Here is an 18,210-nt window from a genome sequence, read left to right on the forward strand (position 1 = left end):
TTTCGACGCCTTTTGTTATTAATATGACATAATTTGTGTCATATCTTTATTATTTGGTATTTTTAGATTGAAATATCAAATTTTAGAGCTTTCTACTAATTTCGACGCCTTTTGTTATTAATATGACATAATTTGTGTCATATCTTTATTATTTGGTATTTTGTAGATTGAAATATCAAATTTTAGAGCTTTCTACTAATTGAAGTATTCTATTTCTCTAAAATATATAATCTAAATTAGTGCTTCTAATTTCTATTGGCTGATATTAATAAAATAACAGCTGTTATATTACGTTAAAACAAGATAAATTTTAAGTTTTAAACAATTGAATCGAGTTGAACTACATATAAATATGTTGTGTTAAAAATGCAGAACGTAGATTTAATTACTGAAAAATTCGCTTTCGTAGTTGTAATTTTTGTAATGAAATTCTGCGATGTGAAACAACGAATTTCACAAACCGCTATCCGACGCCTTTTGTTATTGATATGACATAATTTGTGTCATATCTTTATTATTTGGTATTTTATAAATTGAAATATCAAATTTTAGAGCTTTCTATTAACTGAAGTATTTAATTTTTCTAAAATATATAATCTAAATTATTGCTTCTAATTTTTATTGGCTGATATTAATAAAATAACAGCTGTTATCTTACGTTAAAACAAGTTAAATTTTAAGTTTTAAACAATTGAATCGAGTTGAACTACATATAAATATGTTGTGTTAAAAATGCAGAACGTAGATTTAATTACTGAAAAATTCGCTTTCATAGTTGTAATTTTGTATCGTTCTTTAATTAAATGAAATTCTGCGATGTGAAACAACGAATTTCACAAACTGCTATCTCCGACGCCTTTTGTTATAGAGATGACATAATTTGTGGGAACGCAAAACGCTGAACGTTTTATTGAATTAAAACACTAGAGCTTCTGATACAATTAACAATGATCTGTTGTTGGATACTTTACAGTGTATATGATTTTTCTATTATTTTTTTTGTTTTTATCTTATTCTTTTGTCTCCTATACAATTTAATATATTTAGTTTAATTTGTGTTAAGTTAATTAACATTAAATAATACAAACATAAAAATGAATGAAATGGCTATAAGACCATGTTTCTTCTGTCATTTTCTTAGCCGGTTCAATTTAAGCACGCGGTCCAATATTAGGCAACTTACAATAAATCAATAAAAATCAAACTTTATTCGAAAAATCGACTTTAAACTTTTGTAATTATTAGTAAATACAGATTTTTCATTTACGTTAAGTATAAAATTTAGATTTTGAATAAGAAAGTTATAAAATTTTAGGATTTTATTTAAATATTGATAGATTTACTTACTTACTGTTTCAATTTATTTCAGTTCATTTTTAAAATGTGCAATATAATTTCAATTCTCTCTGTACCCTAATTTACGTTTTATTACTTATATAAATAAGTTAGCAAGAAATTAGATTTTACTGTAGAAAATTGGCTGTAGGATTTTGTAATCTATTTATACTAGTCAATCGATACTCAATGTCGAAGCCAATTGCTTTGAAATCCGCAGAGATAAAGTTATTGATTATGTATTAGACCCGGGAAATGCAAGAAGGTTTTGGTAATAATGGATGGTATTGTTTTCGGTGATGGCTTCAAATAGGATTGATATAATTAGGAATCGATTATGAAGTTGTGTTCGTTCATATATACACGTACATGTATGTACTTAGTATTGAGTGTTTGTATATTTGCTGCGATCGAGGACGGATTAACGCCCAAATGTGTACATCCTGAAACGGTTTTGCATTTTCCTCGATCCGATCGAACTTAATTATCGGGATCTCGAGTGGTGTACTCTGACAGGGCAGTGATTGATAAACGCACAAATCCAGTTTCGAATCAAACGCAAACTTATGTTGTTGCACTCACAAGATACACATCAGATTAACAGATCTCATCCATTAAAACCGAACCCCGAAACGAAGGAGGCTGCTGCATCACCCTCCAACTCATCCTTCTTCTGTCTTCTTCACCTTCTCCACCCTACGGCCGTCCCGTGCAGCAACCGCCGAACCCTTCTAAATTACAAGGAAATTAATTTACCAAGAAAATGTTTACCGATAGTTCCCTAATGAGAACATCCAGATCTTCGATGCGCCCGCCCCTATCTTTCTTTTTTTTTTCCCTCCTATTTCTCAGATTAATCTTACGATCCAATTAAGATATCCTCAACTGCTATACTACTCTAGTTCTCATACTCACATTAATAATACTGTAATGGTGTAAAATGCAGAGGCGGCATAAGATTATTTATGATACATCCACATGTGACGTAAGTGTCACTAACTAATAATGTTTATCTTGCAGTTGGCAGTCGTTGTTTATCACTCAGTCTGATGACAGTGAAACTTAACTGAAATATTGCGCAATTATACAGATACCAACATAAATAAACTTGAATAACTATAAGTAATTAGTGACAATTTATATAAATATTTTGACACATAATGTGATATGTATAATTCAGAATTGAATAAAATAAAATTTATATAAAAATCTAAGTCAATTTGGCTCCAGTAACTTTTCAATAAATACTTGATTATTATCAAAGAGTCTGAAGAACTTTGTCTAATCAAATTGGTCCAATCAAGGAAACAAGTTTCCCAGGATGGACCAGTAATTTTGTCTTAGTTTCTTAAGTTATAATTTAAACAAATATACTTTGGTTATTATTAATTAGAACCAGACATTTTAATATATTTTTCAATGTTCAAGTAATCCGTTTGGTCAATATCCAGCAATGTTTGAAAGTGTACTCTATTTATTTGGTTAATTAAAATTTAGTTTGTTTTAAAATTTTCCCGTACTATAGTGAATCCGCTCAGATAGAAACCGCACTATTCGATCTGCTTATTATTACAGGTTTCTTCTAAGTTTCTTTTTTCGATAATTTGACCGGTTCAATTTAGGCAACTACACGTGGTACAATTTTATGCACAGGGCCGGATTTAAACGTGGTTTTTATGGACTATAGCCCAGAGCCCCATCCAATCAAAGGGGTCCTAAAACAGTGGTGGTCAAGGTTGGGGGCCCATGGCTCCAAACAGTGTTAGCGTAGGGCCCCAAAAATAGTATTAGCTCAGGACCCCAGAAATTGACAGTCCACCCCTTATATTTTATAAAAAGAGAATTAGATATTATTTTATTCTAAATAATAAAGTTTATTGATATGCATTTTTTCAAGCTTTTATAGATTATTTTTACATGTACAATAATTAATGTGGTTATTATTAACTATTGTGTTTTGCTCGTGACTTGACGAATCTTGCTTTCAATTGCATACAATTTCTTGTCATTGCTGTACAGTAAATTAACTGAATTTGAGAGTTTAAGCTTTTGGAAGAAGTTGAAGTGTCCGTAGAAGCTCTCCAGGAAATCGAGAAGCTTTGACAACGATTTTTTGACTACAAGGTTTTCCTCGCGACATATCATCAAATCGTAGAAACAACTGGATCTTCTACCTTCAGGTCCGTCTTCTTCAAGCGAATTAAGCAAAATCCCCTGGATCTCCTCGTTAGGCTTGAGGAATGACTCCAGATAATAATCGATGTATCTCTCGTCATTGAACATGCTGTCGTCGATGGAGTTGATGTACTCTATCGCGTTACCTACTAACATTACGGAATGTTCTTGATCCTCCAATGCGGATTTCACAAAGTCCAAGATCTCTTTTAGAGCTGGATATAGTTTAGCGTACTTCTTGTTGCTCGTCTTGAAGCAATCCACCAAACTTAGCATGTAAGCTCTCTTCTGCTTAGTCGCACCTTCGCTTCTCAAACAATTCTGCATCTTATCGTTGATGTAGACAAAATATTTGGCGAGGTAATCCACGTCGACCTTCAAGCTGGGCAGTAGCCCGTCCATACCATCACTGTAATTCAAGAACTTTCTCAAATATTCATCCACCTCGTCATCATCTGGAACCCTCATAGATTCCAACTTTTCTATCTTCTGCACAAATCTCAAAAGAATCTTCGAGTACGTGGTAAAAGCATCCCTTTGTCGCACTTCAATTAATTCTATCAAATGTTCGCAATCTTTGATCATCTGTGAATCATCAACAAAGTATCAATTAAACGCAAATAGATACACTTTTCAAAATACTTACATCGCGGGCAACATTTGCATCGAAATCTTCTACCACCTCTTCCAAAGGAATATCCTCTACGGGGATTTTCTCATAAATACTTTTGAAATTGTTCCTCACTGAACGCAGTTCCTTGATCAGTTGATTTTCCATGTTAATGTTCTGTTTTCTGGTCGAATTCGGAATGATGATGTTCGGTTCGCATACTTTGCTATTTAAGCAAAAAGTTTCATAGCTTTTCATAACAATAACAAAAACAATTCCTTGAAAACCATAAAATATGTATTTATCAAGAAAAGAAAATGTAATTTTAATGACTAATAAATTGATGACCAATAAAGCGGGTCTGTAATAAACCTTGTATTTAAAATGGAATGGTCATTGCAATATATTTTGAAAGTTTTCCAGAAAATTCTCAATATTGGGTGAAGTAACAAGATTTGAGCGTTTTTCGTCATTCTATACTGCGACTTAAAGGCGGATCTGCAATGAATCTTGTATTTAAAATGGAATAGTCATTGCAATATATTTTGAAAGGTTCATAGAAAATTGTAAATATTGGGTGAAGGGAAAAGATCTGAGCGTTTTTTGTCGTTCTATACTGCGATATAACGCCTTAAAGAAAATTCTTTAACAGTTTTGGGTTTAGTGAATCCAGTTGTGTTAGAAAGTTCCAAAATGGAGATTAAAAAAAGAAAATGTGATACATTCTTCTGAACCACTACGACCGAGAAGAAAAGCGAAGCAGAGGGTCAAAAAAATGTGTTGTTTATGCCCAATGCAGTATCGAATGCAACAGCAAAGCGTAGGTATTAATGCTTCCGTTCTGGTAATATGGACGTCGAAGATGAGACAATCGTCGAAAATGTTGATAAAATTATGGAAACCATCGAGTCGGATCAACATGCGAGCATTTATTCCATTGTCTAGGAACTGAAGATTAGCCAGAAAACCGTTTGGTACCATTCGCATAAAGCTGGTCTCAAGAAGAAGCTCGATTGAAGAGGATGGTGACTGGTGATGAAAAATGGGTCACATACGAGAATAACAGGTGGAAAAGATCGTGGTCCAACCGCGGTGAGCCGGTCAAACCAAGAAGGTTTTGCAGTGTGTTTTTTGGGATTGGAAGGGAATCCTCCACTATGAGCTGCTCCTATCGGGAGCTCAAGGGAGGCTTGTGAAAAATAGCTTGTCAAGTATTTTACCAATAGAGACGAAGATTTCTGCAATCGCAAAATTATGAAACTACCTTCAAAATGGACAAAATTTATCGAACAAAACGGCGCATCTTTGATCTAAATCTAAACTTTATTAATTTCACCGACGAAATAAATAGAAAAAAAACTCTCAGAACTTTTTACTTCACTCAATATTATCAATTTCTCCAATATTTACGATTTAATGGTAAAAGAGCAATATTATATATAAAAAAATGTATCTTAATAAGGATTTTCGACTTACGCAAAAACCTTCAGAACAAATTAATCGCGTAAGTCGAAAAATTACTGCATATATTTAATAAATATAATTTCAAAACTTACATATTGGGTATGCAAGATATAACTAATAAATTCCACCTTCAATACTTAAAGAACTTTCGAAACTGCGACGTTTTCAATGCGATGTGAAACTCGTTGATCCGTTTTAAATGCTAATCATTCATCATCATTTAAATTTAAAAGAGAATAAAAAAAGGAAGTTGAAGAGGATCTTCTTCGAAATTAAACTTCTTCGCACGTTCGAAAGTTCCAAATGCAATGTTAATTCTCGATTGATTGATTGTTTTATGAGGGCAGGAAATTGGGAGGTGAGTTCGGGAATAGTTCTTCTTTGTCTGTTCGAAAGTTATAATGGGAATGTCAGAACAGCATAGAAAGAGAGAGAGAGAGAGAAGGAGACAGATTTAGTCCGAAGGGAATGGGAGTGAGAAGGACGTGGGAGAGTGTCTGGCGGAGGGCATAAATTGATTAAAGTCGAGTGGATTCAAGGGCCATCAGAAATACAAACTTGCTGTAATTTTATATATATATATCATAGGTATATAGATAATATCTTTGGTGACTTCAGAAATTAGATTCCAATTTCGCTTTGTGCAAGGACAAACTTTAGATAATTGGAATAGTCAAATGAAAATAATTATTTAATGTGTCATCTTTTGCAAATATTTTCTAAACAAATTTGATTCAATTAAATAATGTTTATAACATCTTTTGTTTCTAAATACTAACAAACAAATTTACCTAAGAAATCATACAAATACAGCAATACCAAGCATAATGTAAAATGTTTGTTTTTAATATTTATATTAGTTATATTTTTTTGTACTAACGAAAACTTAATTAATTTTTTGTTATTGTTACAGTTTGATCTGTCTTGTCGAAACACGAAACAGACTCTGGGCGCGATGTTCACAAGGACCAACTACGTTACGTTGAAGTACGTTACGGACGCCTGGGGAACGGATTCCAACGGCTTCAAGCTCGTTATCACCGCTGTCAAGGATCCAAGTGAGTCGTCCACTAATACTTCCTCCTTTTCCGGTTTATAAATGCATACGTTTCTTCCTTAAATCCCTCGACAGTCGTTCCCTTCTCCTTTCTTCATCTTCTCTTACTCTTTCATCCTATTTCTCCGAATAAACATTCTTTGTGCTGCACAAACATCTACCTTTAATTTAATTTAAAAATAACAAAGCTGGTGTACATGCAGGAGGAGACCAGACCAGACCATTTGAGGAGCGTCGCAATTTATTCCGCTTTTGAGAAACGTAACGAGCGCTTTGGAAGAGCCTAATGGATGTAAGGAAAATCTCTTATATCCGAAAGGAATGAAACTCTCCGAGCTCCGCGGTTGAACACACGACCTCAGTCCAATTCCAAATGGGACAAACACACCTTAATCCAGTCGCGTTTTTATTTTATTTTTTCTTCCATTCTGTCTCCACAATCTTCCTTTTAGCATAATTTCGTACATATTAGAGTAAAACCAATTCCAATTTCCCGTTTCTGATCCGGACATTTCATACTCTGCGTCGTGTGTCTCCTACATAGTTTTACCTCTCTCGCATAAGGAAGTTTAATTAACTTTTCGCTGCATTGATGCTCTGCTATGTGCTCTGCAAATATCAATCATACGATGTCATGTGCATGTTCACTCTGCATGTTTCCAACGAATTAATACAAACTTTTACCTACGAGACATCAAATTAAAAACTTGACTTTTTTTTTAGTAATTATTTATATTCCATAAAACGAACCATTTTTTCACTTACTTCTCTAATAATAACTAAAAATATAATAACACTCTTTTCAAAATAACTTAATCTAAACTAACGATCTCTTAACTTAATCATTTGTACACGAGCGGCGGATATATCCGCCCAATTTTACCCTTTTAAATGAAGTCGTCATGTTGAGGTTATGAATCTTTATTTTTAATTAACTTTTAAAGCTAGTTTAATACAGTCGCTAGTTATCAAAACATGCCAAATTAATATATGTTGTCGAAATTGTGTACTAAATAGATGTTGAATTATACATGAACGTTTCTCAAACCAACTTAATCTTAAATTTAAAAGCTTAGTCTATAACTGGCTAAGTTACGTTAAAACCATACGAACCGCAATTTGTTAGACAAAATATAATTACATAACTTATCTTAACCTAACTGTATCATCCACATAACCATAACCTAATTTAACCTACTACTTCATTTACCCTTTTGCTAAAAACTAATTATTTGACTTATTTAAACTAAGATTAATTTGACTAAATCTATTATAAAAAAATATATTAATATTCAAAATAATTTAACTAAATCTAAGTTAATGTAAAATATATATTTGTTAAATTAAAATTTCTTCAAAATCTAAATATTCTGAGTTTAAATATGACTTAACTTAAGTTACTAAAATAGCAAATTATATCTTAGGTGCTTTAATATTACGACCTTCAAAAAGCGGACTAACCGAACCTTGACCTAAATAAATTTTACATAGTCAAAATTAACTGAACAAATTCAGAACATATCCTAACCTACAATAATTTACTAAATCCATTTAATATCTTCAAGTATTGTAAGCTACAAATTACTAAATTTATACCACTTTTGTTTACATAAATTCTGCACTAATCTACTTCAGATTATTCTAATCAAACTTTGAAGCAACATTACAGAAACACTGATTTACCATTTTTAACATTTAGTTTTAATTAATTTTATTTCTTAACCCATTTTAATTTAAGATACAATAAAAATATAAATAAACGTTATATAACATAAAATACAACAAAATAAACTAAATATTACAATAATTCTATATTAATGAATCAAAAGATTACTTTCAAAAAGTTACATAGACATTATGTGATTAATTTTTATCATTATTAAATTCCAAAGAGATGTGGATAAAACGAAGTTTACGACTTCGATAAATTGATAGTTAGGAAATGGCGGGTTTTTCAATTGATTGCAGATAAAACGGGGACTTTACGAATAACAACGAAAAATCGCTTAAATCCTTTTTGTATTTATTTATTGTTTTTTGTTTTGTTTTATTTGTTTCTCTCGTGATATTTATATCTAGTCAGGATCCGGGCAAAAGGGCCGTAATAAATCGGCGTTATGGCGGCGTTCGCATGGAGTAATTATAAGTCTATTAAATCACCTCTGACAGATGAAATTGTTGGCTTTCCATTAGTATCAATGTTTTATGAAAGCTCGCTCAGGCCGCAATTATTATTTCAGTGCTTATCTGACAATTTATAAATGCAATCAATTTATTTATAGTCCTGATCGTGGTCCTGCGAATCCGCAAAACTCATCGTTAAATAAACAAAATGAATAGTTAGAAATACATAACGATTATCTTTTTTATGCAATTATTTTTCTTCAGTCTTTTATTTATATAACAGTTGCGAATTGACTTTGGAGTGACAAAATACGACCGACTGTGTTTTTTCGAGAATTCAATTCATTTTTTCAAATTTGATCACGAATTACAGCCAAATGTATTAAATCATAGCAATGTGTGATACATTCACCAAACATCCTGCTTTCATATGCATTCTTACTAAATGTGGAAACACTGCTTTTTCGAGCGTTATTTTTTAAACACAAATTACAGCCAAATTGATGAAACCACAGCAATGCTTTAATACTCTCTGCATTCCCCAAATATTCAGCTTTTATATGAATATTTTGATTCTATTCAATCTATTATAGTTTTCAAAACTCACCGTTAAATAAACAAAATGAATAGTTAGAAATACATAGCAATTATCTCTTTTGTACGATTATTTGTGTTTGGTCTTTTATTTATATAACAGTTCTGAATTGAAGTTGGAGTGACAACACACGACCGACTCTGTTTTTTCGAGAATTCAATTTAATTTTTTCAAATTTGAACACGAATTACAGCCAAATGTATTAAATCATAGCAATGTGTGATACATTCACCAAACATCCTGCTTTCATATGCATCCTTACTAAAATGTGGAAACACTGCTTTTTCGAGTGTTATTTATTCAACTTTGAACACGAATTACAGCCAAATTGATGAAACCACAGCAATGTATTAATACTTTCTGCATTCCCCAAATATTCAGCTTTCTTCATATGAATATTTTGATTCTATTCAATCTATTATAGTTTTCAAAATTCACCGTTAAATAGACAAAACGAATAGTTGGAAATACACAATACGGTCTTTTATTTATATAACAGTTGCGAATTTACGTTGGGATACGTTGGGATGACACGACCGACTCTGTTTTTACGAGAATTCAATTTATTTTTTTTTTCAAATTTGAACATGAATTACAACTAAATGGACATTCGATACATTCACCAAACATTCCTCTTTCATATTCATCTTCTGGATCAATTCTACCTGTTACAGTTTCAGAGAAAATTACTAAAATGTGGAAACACATTTTTTTCAATTTTGAAAACGAATTACCTCCACATTGATGAAACCACAGCAATTTATTAATACTTTTTACATTCCCCAAATATTCAGCTTTCATATGAATATTTTGATTCTATTCAATCTATTATAGTTTTCAAAACTCACCGTTAAATAGACAAAACGAATAGTTGGAAATACACAAAACAATTATTTTTTTTGTTTATTTGTGTTCGGTCTTTTATTTATATAACAGTTGCGAATTGAAGTTGGAGTGACAACACACGACCGACTCGATTTGCTGAAAATCCGATAATTCTGGTAACGACAGCAGATTTCAGTTGACAATTTGCTAAACTGCTTTTAATCGACGAACCTAACCTAAATATTTGAGGGCAAATTTTAAAAGCCAAACACAAACACTGACAACGGGACAAGCGAAAAATAACTAACAATACGTCCCTTTTGTTACCGAACACCACCCAACAAACAAAAAAAAATGTAATGAAAAGAGTGAAAACGTTGAACACCACTAATGGCATCGAACATTTTCAATGGTCGGATTATTCTCACGTTGGATTAATTTAAAAAATATCAAATGTACAGTTTTTTTTTCTGTTCGTCGCCGCGCGGCGTAAATACAAAGGTTTGATTGATTGATGTTACCGGTTTTGCAATTAAATGAAACTTCAAATGCAATTGTCCGATTTTTTTTTGCGGAAGATTTATCAACGCGTGTTTCATTTCATTCATTCATTGGATATTTAGTATTCATATTTACTATCCCAGCTCTATTTTATATTGCAGAGAATTTTTTATTTCATAGTTATATACAATTTTAATAACAAACGTTTTACAGAATTGCATTAGGTTAGATCAAGTAAGGTTAATTAGATTTTTGTTAGGTTAGATTTGATCTGACAATAAGTTTGATTGGATTAAGTTAACTATGAGGTTAAATTAGTTTAGTTTATTTAATACTTGCTACATTTCCAAAACCATCCAAGTTACATATGCATTTTTTGGATCCAATCTATGCTTATGAGAAAATAACATTAATGTGAAGACACTGCTATTTCCAGCGTTAATTTTTCAGCCAAATTGATGAAACTGCAGTAATATTTAAATACGTGCTACATTCTCCAAACATCCAGCTTTCATATACATCTTTTGGATCCATTCAATCTATTCTTTTTCGAGAAAATAACTAAGATGTGAAAACACTGCTTTTTAGATAGTTATTTTTTTCATTCACGAATTACAACCAAATGGACGAAACTCTAGAAATGTATGAATACTCGCTACATTCCACAAACATCCAACTTTTATACATATCTTTTGGATTTATTCAATCTATTACAGTTTAAAAAAAATCAGTTAAAAGTGAAAACACTGCTTTTTCGAGCATTAACTTTTTTTAAACTTTGAACACGAAGCCATAGCAATGTATGAATATGCAGTACATTCCCAAAACTAATTTGTCTTAGTTGTTCTATATATTGTTAGTTTTTGGAACTCTTTAAATTCTTAAAGACAAATCAGTTTTATCCCAAATCATCCTTAGGTTATTCTAACTTATATGCGAGGTTAAGCTATACAAAATGTTGTGTTTAGGTTAGGTTCAAAGTAAGGTTAGGTAGTTTTGACAACCGAAATACGACATGTTTAGAATTTCAGAGCTAAAGTAGGCTCAAATTAATAATGAAAAATAAAGAAATTTGATCATGCATTGGTAAAAGATATCATATTTTTAAACTAATTTATCGAAAAAAAACGACAGTTTTGTTAAAAATATCTTATTAGGGTTTCAGAATAAAAGTAGGATCAAATAAGATTATCATTATCATCAGGATCTACTCAATTATTCTATTAAGTATTATTAAGTTCATATTATTTTCAACAAACATTTTCTATTTAATAAAGTATTCATTATTAAGTTTGGAATTTAAGAATTTAATCTTGTCTTTAATAGATTTTTTTAATAACTATTAATTAGTTGATTTGAAATTGATGAAATGCGTTGATATGTGGCAGTATCCACGTATAATGTGCACACAATGTCTGCATCAAAACTGATGAATGCAAACTCTGAATATATAATATTTATGAATGTTAAAACATAGTTCTAAATGTAAATGCGTGTGTCTGTCCTATCCATTTCAGAGCACGCCTGCACGGAGTTTCGATGCAACCTTCGGGAATTTTGCATAGCCACGGATCTTGTGTGCGATGGGATCAATCATTGCGCCGATGGATCCGACGAAGCTTCCAGCACAGCCTGTCAAAGTAAGTACTAGTAGCAGTAGTATTTGCAAGAAACTTATAGTCCACAGATTTTCTATATACATACATTCAATATCCACTACAAACTTTCGAGTTGTCGCATTACACTAGAATCATGAACATCTCAACGTCAATAAATATCTATTCCAGCTTCATCTGTAACAATATTGAAAGGAAATATTTTCACATATTTATATTCGATATTTTGTATATCTAAAAAAAAAAATGATTTTACAGAACAACGCACAATAATAAATATACGTAAATTCAATATTATTATTATTGTATAATAATATCACATTTCCATACATTAACTTCTATATTAATCCGATTTATATTACAGTGAAACTAAATATTAAATAATGTGGTAATACTGAAAGTAAATATATATTTGATAAATTTGAATGTAAATTGTCATAAAAAGAAAAAAAATAATATTTAGTTCCCACGTTAGCGGTTAGCACAAAAGTAATTATGAATTATTCAATTGCACTAGAAAACAAATAACCATTTGCGGACGAACGGCGGACATTACTTCTGTACTCAATTGCTACTTGAGTTATATCAATACACGCCAATATAGAGCGATTTAGATTTTGATGGTTGTAATAAATATATGAAATTTACATACAAGTTGTCATAAAATAAATGTTACTATTTATTTTTCGTATTATTCACTTTATCATAAGGTTATGTCAATTTTTATTTGACAGTTATATAGTGTGAACTTTTCAATTTCATTACAAAACTCATGACTCCTAATAATGTCTTATGCTGAAAAATACATGTTTTTTTTAATTACATTACTATTTAGTTTTCATGTTATTTATTACCTCTGCAGAGAATAAATGACTATTTGAATTAAAAAGTTATCTAGTGTGGATTATTCAATATAATTATAAAACTTTTAACTCCTAATGATTTGTTATGGCTATAAAAAACTTATATTAAATATAGAAGATTTACTTACAAGATGTCACGAAAGAAACGTTACTATTCTATTTTTACATTATTCTGTTTCTCATTAGGTTATGTCAATTTTTATTTGACAATTGTAGCGTGTGAATTAATAAATTTCATTAGAAACTTCATGATTGATGATAATGTTTTATGCTAAAAACAACAGATTATGATCATTTTCATTCATCAATTAAATGAAAGTTTTGAATTATGTTCGTAAATAATTAATATACTGTTTTTATTGAGGTTATGTCATTGTTAATTTGACAGTTGTATAGTGTGAGTCATCCAATTTTCTTTTGACAATTAATTTGATTTATTCAATTTCATTACGAAACTGTAGAGTTTATGATAATTTTCAAGTTATATAGTGTTTTGTGACATTTTGTAAAATGACCATTTTTTTTATTAGTAATAATAATTGTTTAATTATTATTTTAAAATTAAACAAATTTTGTTGTTTATAAACTAACAAATCGTGTAGCGAAAATTGACGTAAGTTTCTTTAATTGTCTTCTTTTTGTTCTTTACAGATAACGATACCGGAACGATAATGGGGTTGGAGATGACCTGGTTTGTGGTTGTAGTTGTCAGCACTCTCCTGCTGATAGCAGTCTGCATTGTGGTTGTGTCTATCTGCCTATGTCGAAGAGGTTTGGCCAGTCGACCAGGAAATAACGGTCAGCAGCAGAATTACTCACGTGAGTACGAAATTTACTACTACCTATTATATTTACCTCTGACAATACACGAAGCGTCCTTCGCTTTATTTAACCTCTCATAGACTTGCACTAAAAGCAACAGGTTGATAAATAATAATAGTAACAATAATGTTGATGTTGTTATAACTTTTTCTAACATTTACTGGCTACATAAAACACATTAATCTTTACTTTATAACTGAAATGTAGTGTAGTTATAGTATCAGTTATATCATGATCCTTCTGAAAGTTACAGTTATAGAACTAAACAAAATGTGGCGTAGAAACCTTGTGACATTGACAAATTTTTGTATGTGTATATTATATAAATGTGATAATCTACTTTTATTTCTCTTAACAATGATGTAAATAAATGTAGTTATCAAAATTTTATGTCAGAATAAACAGTCTATCAAATACTGAATTCTTTGCGGTTGAGCGAACTTTCTACATTTCGTGGATGCAGGAATTGTTCAACACTCAATTTAAAATTCCTTCAATTGTATACAGATTTGTATTACATTATTTTTTACTTACGAGGTTTTCGACTTATACTGAAATTTTAGGACTAACTTCAGTGCTTATTGACTGAAAAATATGAAAAAATATATAATTATGATGAATAATAATTATGAGTTTAGTAAATTAAATTTCTTGTTCAATTGTAGAAACTTTCTCATCTCATATGAATAGAAAATTATAGCTCTATGAATATTAAATGCAATTATATTTTACATGATTATGCTAATAAATAGTTTAAATTAGTTTAAAAGCTTTTCATGTTAAATTCAACAGAATAAATTTATAAAAGCAATATTTATACATGAAATGTTAGTGCTATAAGTTAGAGAATATGCAAAATGAAAACGATCTTAACACGAGTTTCGAGACAAAAGTCTTTGATAGACCTCGTTTATATTCAACTCTTAACGAATGTATCTGATGGTGTGTCAGTAACTGGAAAATACAAGCGGAGCATTTCAAGAAAATGGGTTTATATCTAATCGACCATACGAAACTAAAACTTACACCCTCATTCAGATACGATCGAAAGTCGGAAACTTTAATTGGACTAGTTTCCGTGTAAAGTGCACGAACTCGACGAGCAACGAGAAAAGTACCATCATCTCGTTTAATTACATAAGAAATGAGTGTGCAAGCAATGCTCTAAGTTAATGGAACGAATTTCATATTTTAACTCAAATATTAGATCAAAGGTGAAACTGCTTATTTCATTCATTAATATTTATGAAAAATAAATAATTTCCATATATATAAAATCGTATTACATCATTCTATACAGAAATTATGTTGCGCATTTTCGTTATAAAGCAAAAGTGAATTTTTTTCAAAAAGGCTACACAATAAATGAGAATAATTTTTCTTTGAAGGTATGCTTCTAAAATTATAAAAAAAAAATAATTAATACTTTTTTTAGTATTACATTTTGATATAAATGTTTCTTTAATCAATATTTCACTATATTTATTTATAATGGTAAACACAAATCCAATTACTTTATACTATACATATAAACTCTAGTTATTTATCATTACTTCTGTGTGTTTTAACCGGCTATCATCGACTCCGGAGCCGCATGCGGCTTAATTGATAAGAAATTGTGGCTCCCAATTCTCGCAGCTGTGGCTTCTGCCGTATGTCGAAAAGTTCATTTTACTAGTAAAAATAGCGATATTAAAGCTACGTGCGGCTCTTTGGACTAGGCAATATCTTAAAAATGCCTTTTTGTTTCAAAACGGTCCTAGTTTAGACAAATCTTTGGATTATTTAAAGAATGACTATTTTTATAAATATTTATCTCATTGTTATGTAATAAAATAACTTTCTTAGGTATGTAAGCAGTTACGCAATGATTACAATAAAAAACAATATATGTTTCATATAATTTCACATCAATGTAATAATTATTATAAGAATTGTAATTAAAAATATTTAAAAAATATATAACATACATCAACTTACCAAAATTATTACTATTATTTAACTTCTTAAGAGCTAAGAGTGTATCTACTTTAAATACACTTAGTTCCTGCTTTTCGATGTTAAATTGAATGAAGTACAGGAGTTACATCCTTTCAAACTTTGAATTGCGATTACTTTAGTAGGTTGACATGTTTTTACAAATTCTCGTTTTGTCTTTGAATTGTACAAAAAAATATATATTCTGTTACATAAAAGATATTAAGATTCGATAAACTATGTTGCAAATTTCCACTTTACGAAATATTGTTTGGATTTATTGAAACAGGAATGAGAATGTACACATTACCAAATTTAGTTATATGCTTATGAATAGATGGCTTATACTTATTTGACGTTTATATTGACATTTGATGTTTTTTTTTGTTTGTTTCTCGTGTCTGTCGCAGTTCAACAAATGTACGGTTCGAATGGAGCGATGAAGCAAGGCTCAATGACGACACTTCCGGTGCAGGGAAACTGGTACCACCCTGCGGGACCACTCGGGTTCCTCCTCAGCACGCCGGTCCGGGGCCGCCTTTACTGCCAGGCAAAGTGAGGCACGCGCCCGCCAATGGCGGTGACGCGGACCTCGTCTCACAAAGTCAAAAAGACGAATGGTTTGTCTAGCATCAGGTATGTACAATTACACAACTTCTACAAGAAAACACTCCACATAACAACCTCTACAAACAGTTAGTGTTCAGTTAACGTACACAACTTTTCTTACTACTTTCCCTACATTCGCTTATATGATGAAATTCTATATACATGCATTTACCAATTTTTGATACACAAATGACTCTTCCTTCGAACAAACGTACAATGTCAAAACTAAGCTTCTTACCTTAATTATTTCAAATATATACCAATATATAATCAAATATACATATATGAACGTTTGATGCATAACCTCATAGTAGTTCAATTGACACGATTAGACGTAAGTACAGATTCTGTACGTTGATTTGGATGTTTTAATCTGATTTGAAGAAAAGTAAAATATATAATATTAATACTACATTATAATTGCTTACTGGATATTTGTATATTGGAATACAGATGCTCTATACACAAACACCGATCGGATGTTACGTACGTACGTTCGATAATACGTACATTATTATTATGTACGTATTATCGAACGTAAATTGATAAGATCTACGTTACCTAAGCGCTGACTATATTCATTCGGATATCATCGTTTGTATCTAATATATAATTGCATGAACACTACTGAGCTAAGTTAATCGTGGATATAAACACTCGAATGGGGAAGGCAATGTGGTAATGAAATTATCAACGAAGCTTCCCATATTGATTTTAATTAAAACGATCCAGAACGTGACCTTTGTTCGGATCTTGATGGAATTGCGATTGGGGATGAGCTTCTATCATCTCAATAAAGATTAACCATGAAGCAATTACTTACACAGTTTTACTTTTTAGTCAACGCTCTGTTGATTTTTAATTTCATGAAACCTTGCTTTAATATCTCAATATATTATAATTTTGTATCAATTAATTTTTCAAAGATTTTTTTTTAGAGAAAATTATATTTCCAAATGCTTGTGAATTTCAAACAAAATGTAGATTTTTTCTTTATATAAGATAAAAAAAAATGAAAATTCTAAAGGTATGCCATGTTATAAAATTAACTTCAATCAAGATGAAGAAAATGGTGTGAATATTTTTCTTATAATAAGTTTTTAAGTTTTCTTCACAAAATTTTCCTTTTTTTAACTCTTCGTATAACTTTTATTCTATAAAAACTTATATCAAATTATATATTTTATGTTATAACTGATAATTTCGTGCAATACTGAACTTTTACAGTAGATATTGTTTTTTCTTGAGAAAACAAATAATGTTTTTCTTTCATTTTGCATCAAACTCCAAAATTGTTGTTAATAGAGTAGTTTTAAAATAGATGTATATTTTCTTAAATATATTATATTTTTTACTGAAAATTAAAGAACAAAAAGTACAGGAAACAATTGTTAATTAAAATTTTATATAATGTTAGATTATATTTATTGTTTTATTTATAAATCTACATTAATTAACTAATTAAGTTCATTAGATAACAGTTTGGAGCAAGTTTCGAGGTAGTTTTCGGGATTGGAGAGAGATAGACAGATTAAATTAGGCCTTAGATACAATCAAGTCAACGTAGACGGGGGAGGAGTGATTACGTCAGAATGGTTTTACTGTGCTGACTATAAATAGGTTAGGTCACAATAGAT

At 30.5% G+C, this 18,210-nt stretch overlaps 1 protein-coding gene across 1 annotated transcript in view; it reads left to right on the plus strand.

Moving 5' to 3' along the window:
• LOC108559317 overlaps positions 1-16,609 on the plus strand; it is a gene marked incomplete at its 5' end in the record, with an annotated part of 18,291 nt that extends 1,682 nt beyond the window's left edge. Inside the window, 4 exons of the mRNA XM_017916559.1 lie at positions 6,498-6,642; positions 12,204-12,326; positions 13,817-13,984; positions 16,375-16,609. Of these exons, the coding sequence (XP_017772048.1) occupies positions 6,498-6,642; positions 12,204-12,326; positions 13,817-13,984; positions 16,375-16,523 (585 nt within the window). The remainder of the gene's footprint in view (positions 1-6,497; positions 6,643-12,203; positions 12,327-13,816; positions 13,985-16,374) is intronic.
• Positions 16,610-18,210: the final 1,601 nt, after the last annotated feature.

The sequence above is a fragment of the Nicrophorus vespilloides genome, unplaced genomic scaffold (assembly GCF_001412225.1).
Source record: "Nicrophorus vespilloides isolate i.1.1-1 unplaced genomic scaffold, Nicve_v1.0, whole genome shotgun sequence".
Lineage (NCBI taxonomy): Eukaryota > Metazoa > Arthropoda > Insecta > Coleoptera > Silphidae > Nicrophorus > Nicrophorus vespilloides.